The sequence below is a fragment of the Mytilus trossulus genome, chromosome 4, assembly GCF_036588685.1.
Source record: "Mytilus trossulus isolate FHL-02 chromosome 4, PNRI_Mtr1.1.1.hap1, whole genome shotgun sequence".
Lineage (NCBI taxonomy): Eukaryota > Metazoa > Mollusca > Bivalvia > Mytilida > Mytilidae > Mytilus > Mytilus trossulus.
This window is the reverse complement of record NC_086376.1, coordinates 74,292,911-74,299,597: the sequence shown is the minus strand read 5'-3', so window position 1 is coordinate 74,299,597 and position 6,687 is coordinate 74,292,911. Positions and strand designations below refer to the sequence as shown.

At 30.4% G+C, this 6,687-nt stretch overlaps 1 protein-coding gene across 1 annotated transcript; it reads right to left on the bottom strand.

Annotated features, from left to right (window-relative positions):
* Positions 1–325: 325 nt before the first annotated feature.
* Positions 326–6,006, bottom strand: LOC134714177 (uncharacterized). Its single transcript, XM_063575415.1, has 3 exons — positions 5,738–6,006; positions 3,076–3,138; positions 326–1,418 (listed from the first exon to the last, which is right to left on the bottom strand). The coding sequence occupies exons 1-3, from the start codon at positions 5,864–5,866 to the stop codon at positions 1,101–1,103; spliced, it is 510 nt and encodes a 169-aa protein (XP_063431485.1). The 5' UTR covers positions 5,867–6,006; the 3' UTR covers positions 326–1,100.
* Positions 6,007–6,687: the final 681 nt, after the last annotated feature.

Below are 6,687 nucleotides of genomic sequence, written 5' to 3'. Positions count from 1 at the left end.
AATCATCAGAGATATCGGTCACTCGAATCATCAGTACGTCAGTACTTTGAAAAAGTTCATTAAATCCAAAATGATAAAAACAGACATACATTGCAGTAAAATTTAATTCCGTCATTTATGACTGATAATTTTATTCACAAAAGTATTAATGAAATAACTTTAAAAAATTTGGATCAAAAGTATTGATTTTCATGCAAGTTTTATAAGATCGTGATTTCTTTATATCATACACAAATAATAACTTTAAAGTTTCAAAATAAAAATGGAATAAATAAGGATATTAAAACATTGAATACGATATAAATGGGAAAATTCCATCGGAAAACTGTAAACCTTAAATGTTTCCTTTCTTAGTTTGCGAACACAATTCCAAAAGCATTTTTCAATTTAGGTATATGTTTATTTAATTTGTTCAAATAGTTGCCAAAAGCAACAATGTATAAAATAAACAAGGACGTGGATTACGGATTTAGACTTTAATGAATAATACACTTTGAAAATAATAATGTGTAATTTATCTTTGGTTTATTTTTGAAATCGTGTCAATAGGAACAAAAATCCAATATCTACAAGTTGGAAAATATAACACAATTGAAAAACAAACAACACTTTAACAGACGATTTGTCCTTTGGGTTTGTTAGTGTATTTGGGGATAAGGAATATGATTTTTGTTTTAGATTGGATTATTTGAAAAGGGAAGAGAAAACATATGTTTACTTATATTAAAAATTATGATGAACATTCCTCGTTCCTGTTTATCATTGACAAAATAGTTTGTTTATGATTTCAATTCAATTGATCATAAGAAGTTTATTGTCATTTCCGTGAGAAAAAAATAAAGCTACATGTAACTAATCGATATAAGATGCATTTTTATTTAAGTTTTTAATGATATATACATATGTGTTTGGGGGAGGGGGGAGGTGATACATTAGCAAGAAAAACATTCATACATACATATTAAAACAAAAATGTAGATACATCATGCAATGGTAGAACATGTAAAATCAAAAAAATAATTTAAATAAATAATTTATGTGCTGCCTGACTATCACAGATTTTACTAAACATGCTAAATAGTTTATCAAAATCTAAACGTTTATTCAAATGCTCTATTAACGTCTCCCAGGAAATACTTCAAATGATTTAAAACATACATAGACGTCGCTTGGTAGGTTGGTAACAGTTGTAATGCATTGATACATAACGGTGTTATTGTATCAGACTGAATTGTAATTCGTTTCGATATAAAACACATTCCAGATAATAGATAATTCTTTAACAATCGCAAGTCATCTTCAAATGTGTGAATTTCTGTACGATGCAGATTTCGTTCTTGAGTTTCCATGGAAATTATCTGTATGAAATAAGCCTTGAACGATAACACGATATCCGCCAATCCAGCATCTGTTATTACCTAAAATATATGTGAAGGAATATAAATATGTCCGGTTTCATGAAACTCGATTTTCGAATGTGTTTATTTGTTCTGCTTCGTACATTTCAAAGTTTATATTTGATTATTTATTTACAAATGACATTATAGAGAATTATTTCCTTAAACTTAGTCACAATTATAGAAACTATGATATGTTATAAAAAGTTCTATATGCAAACGTTATCAAAAAGTTTTGACGATTATTTCCTTATCTTTTGATCAGTCAAACATCAAAATGTTACGATTAGTGTTAATGTGTAAAAGTTCTCGTTCTCAGTATTTCAAATTTTCAGTTAATAAAAATGTGTTTCCACACGTACTTACAAATTGTTCACATGATACATTTTCATATTTGTTTTACTAAAGAATTGAGCAAATTTACCAAGATTTTGCAGATTATTTTAAATTCAATAAAACAAAAGCTTAAATCGTTTGACTAGTCTGCTGCTGACTCGACGCACATTTTCGTTCATTGGTTATTCTTTAACGACTCCATTTCCCTAAAAATCGATCAACCGGAAGTTGATCAACAAACACACGTTGTGCCACAAAGAAAAGTGTAAAACAAAACAAACAAACAGAATAGGTTAAATTGTCAAAAATAGGGGTTCAGCAATCAACATTGTGTTTTAATCTTAATCCCCATGAATACAAACAAATATATCAACAAAGTAAAACAAAACGAAAATTCAGTAAAAACGAAAGACAAGAATAGTACCAAAACTAGAATAAACAGTAAAAGTTATAATTTACAAAGACAAAAAAAAAGGATACTATTTTAAGATGATAAATAACGTCAGTACCTAAAATCTTTACTTCAAGACCAAGTTTTTGGTGTTTTATGCACAATAAAGTTAGAAAAAGTGTCTGTATTATTGTCAGACAAATTATGTATCCCATGTTCATATTTCTCAAAATAGCTATCAAATTGAATTGAACTAAGATACAAACCTAGAAATATGAAGTTTGTTAACTTTATCGTGTTTATACAAGTCAAAAGGTATTGTATAGAAAAAAGATATTATTTAAAATCAAACTTATTCATTTTTGTTCGACCAAGAAATGACACAATCTCGATATCGTTTTTGTTCCAGAAACGAAATTCTCATTGTTTATGACTTTTCGACTGGAGGAGCGTCTCCTGTTGTGTATTAATCACACGTCTTACACATTCAGTCTCTTAATGTCACAAATCCGTAAAAAGCCAGTAAGCTGATAATATTAGTATGGATATGACTTCATCTAATTTGATTTATCTTAGATTATGAAGGTTGTTCTTGAAGAGAAATCGCGTTGAAATCAGTATGATGTGTTCATTCATAATTTACAATGCAGGTTTAAAGTAATGTATGCTATAGTGAAAATTAAATTGTATTTGGCCTTTGTACCTCTCTTTCTAAGCCAGACTTTCAAATATTTCAGTATTTAATATGGTTGTTTTTTTTAATGATCGAAATATATTAAAAGACATAGAGAACTAGGATGTTTTTATCCTGGTATCTATGATGAAAGTATTTATACCACAAATAAACAAATACGGATACCAAAGACGGAACTACAACTGTTCTACACCCAAAAAAAGGAAAGTAACATTTATAGCTGTGTTTTCATGTATATCGGGATTTATTTTACTTACCGGTGGTTTAACTGGTAGATTAATGTTAACTCTGTTTCCATGAGAAACTACAGATCTTGAATTCTGAAAAAAAACCGATTCGATGGTTTATAAATGGAGAAATTCAGGAACTTAAAATATTTGCATATGCTTTTCTTTGTATATCAATCAATTTGTTTGTCAAAAGTAAAATATAAAACATACAGAACTCCAACGAATTCAAAAAGGAAAGTCCCTTATTCAATAGCAAAATTAAAAGCCCAAACACATTGAACGAATACTTAAACAACTGTCACATTCCAGACTTTGAACAGGCAGTTCCTTATGTAGAAAATGCTATATTAACCTAGTTGTTTAACTAGCTAAACCTCTCCTTTGAATGACAGTCACAAACAATTATGGAAGAGGCGACATATACTAAAGGAATATTCCAACTCATATTGAGATTTTTAGCGATAGTTTTAATTCATTTAGTGTTATCTTGAAATACTAGTATACTGATTAAAGAAAACGTGGTAAAAAGAAAATTTACTTATAAAATCAAATTTGCCGTTGAAGGTATTTTGAAGTTTAGTACAGTTCAAATTATTTTTTAAAGTTCTATTGCTTGTTAACAATCTTTTTTTTAAAAGTGATTTCTCGAGTCTGCCGATGATTTCTTTTATCTATCTCCCAATGTCATGTTTATTTTACGTATGAGTTTGATAAAAAAAAAAACAAAAAAAACAAAGGCAACAGTAGTATATCGCTGCTCTAAATTCATAAATCGATAGCGAAAAAACAAATCCGGGTAACAAACTAAAACTGAGGGAAACGTTCAAATATAAGAGAACTACGACACAATAGAAACACAACACCAAAATGTAACAGACACAGAAACGAACTATAAAGTAACACACAGAAACGAACTATAAAGTAACACACAGAAACGAACTCTAATGTAACAAAGGCCATTTTCCCGACTTGGCACAGGGCATGTTATGAAAAAATGGTGGGTTGAACCTGGTTTTATGGCATGCCAAACCTCCCGCTTTAATTACAATGTTAATTATAACATTAAAATGACAATATTACACGACAGGTAATACAGATACCATGAACCCTCCTTTTTATCTTTTTTTTTATTATCATTTGTTTGTCACAATAATAGCAAAATAAAAAAAAAGGTAAATTACAGCAACAGTAATCAATAATAGCACAAATAATGACGTAGACGTATATACTAATAAATATTTTTATTTGTACATTTGAAAAGATACATACACCTTACGATTTATACATCAAGAGTCGATTCTAATAATTAAGCAATTGTAAAAACAAATACTATACAAATGATGTCTTTTGCTGAAATTTTATAAAACTTTTGTAATGGTAAATAAAACCACATATTAATCTGAACACAAGGTAGTTTTTATTCAATATTGCATATATGTATGTACTTTTAAAAAGATATTATATAGCAACCCAAATTGAAATAAATTAACTAATTATACATGTAAAGGCACGTGATGCTCAGCGCGTCGAATAACAACTTTCTCCAGTGAATATTCTATTTTAATCAAATTCAAATGCGAATAATAAAAAAAAACACACCAATATGGAATAAAATGTATAACTATTAACATTACGTATACTATTTCCTTTTAGCATATATTTAGATATAGATATATATCCCGTGCTTGCATTTCCTATCATGATTTTCTTGATAGAGGGTTACTGCTCACAAGGAAGCTATTATACCAAGAGTTCCAAATGGTGAAGTTGAAATCATCCCTTCGTACATTTTACGGACGCCATCACGTTTTAGTTGACCGTTATTGAATAACCGTTTCACAAATGATATCGGATATGTTCCTTACGTTGCAACTACAATCCCCTCCCCTTTCATGAATTTGACCTACCGAATAAGACTATTTACCGGATTTGTAATCACATAAGCAACACGACGGGTGCCGCATGTGGAGCAGGATCTGCTTACCCTTCCGGAGCACCTGAGATCACCCCTAGTTTTTGGTGGGGTTCGTGTTGTTTATTCTTTAGTTTTCTATGTTGTGTCATGTGTACTATTGTTTTTCTGTTTGTCTTTTTTTCCTTTTTAGCCATGGCGTTGTCAGTTTGTTTTAGATTTATGAGTTTGACTTCCCTTTGGTATCTTTCGTCCCTCTTTTATATAGAAAGATTTGGTGTGAGTACCAATGAGACAACTCTCCATCCAAATAATAATTAAAAAAGTAAACCATTAAAGGTCAATGTACGGCCTTCAACACGGAGCCTTGGCTCACACCGAACAACAAGCAAAAAAGGGCCCTAGTGTAAAACCATTCAAATGGGAAAACCCACGGTCTAATCCATATGCAAAAACGAGAAACGAGAAACTCGTATAGATTACATAAACAAACGTCAACTACTGTACATCAGATTCCTGACTTAAGACAGGTGCAAACATGTGCAGTGGGATTAAACGATTTAATGGATCCAAACCTTCTCCCTTTTTCTGAAACAATAGCATAACATCACAACATAGAAAACCACACGATAAAATATCAATTGGAAGGCTTAACTCAATCAAAAAACGTAAATTAACACACTATGAACGAATAAATTTGATCGGAGATATCTGAATGCAAATGCACATTTACATTTGTGTAATAAAATATTAGGGACAAACATTCAATATACTTACATATTTTCTTTTTATTTCTTTAGTTTGTTCAATCATTGCTTTCACAACCATTCTCATATTATACGATATATCAAAATCTGGCACAGGCGATGCTTCTATATCCAAAGTTCTACACGGGTTCAGTAGCATAGCTCTAATGTTTTGTGGTAAACACTGTTCCCGTATGCTTAATCCTTTACCAATTGGAATAATAATTGACAACAATATATCTGTTGAAGGAGAAAATCGGAATCTAACGATATATAAGAATTCTTTTCATTTTGACTTCTTGTCAGTCAAATATAAAAATTATTCAAGAGATAAAAAAAAAACGTGCCACCAATCAATGTTTAATATGTTGCGGAAGTAAACCAAACTGAAATATATAGTCCAAACAACAACGAACAACAACGTATTTAATGAAAATGATATTTAAAGGGATGCGTGTCGACAAATAATTGATAATACCTAGTCTAGTTCACCGGAATAATTCAAGGAGAACTCAATCCTTCTCAATTATCAGAACGCCGTATGAACTATTGAATTTTGCTGCACTGTTAACAAAAATCGCTATACTACTAACATACTTTATTCGTACAATCACCAGTAAACAGTCGTCCTAATAACACACAAAACCATATTTACCAACAAAAAAAAATTTGAGAAAACAATCTGCTTTTTTTCTTACAAAGAAAACTGTAAATGAGTATTTTAAATTAAAAAAGACCACTTACGAGTTTGTCCGTCACCAGAACAAAATCGCCAATTATATGCGCGCTTGCATGAATTCATTTACCAGCTAGAGGGGTCGCCTATAAGCCTGCACTATTAACGTTCATCAAGCGTCTTAGTGATCGTCATTTTGAAGGATAAACTAGAAACAATGTTTGTTCTTTTGATAATGGAAGTTCTGTAGGTACTTAATCACAATACCTTAATGACGGGCGTGCTGATTGTTAATTATTAGAATA

Coding starts and splice junctions, on each gene's coding strand:
- LOC134714177 (XM_063575415.1), bottom strand. CDS start 5,866: ATGCTACTGAACCCGTGTAGAACTTTGGATATAGAAGCATCGCCTGTG. Junction 3,139..5,737: donor AAGAAATAAAAAGAAAATAT/GTAAGTATATTG, acceptor GTTTTTTTTCAG/AATTCAAGATCTGTAGTTTC. Junction 1,419..3,075: donor ATCTACCAGTTAAACCACCG/GTAAGTAAAATA, acceptor CATATATTTTAG/GTAATAACAGATGCTGGATT.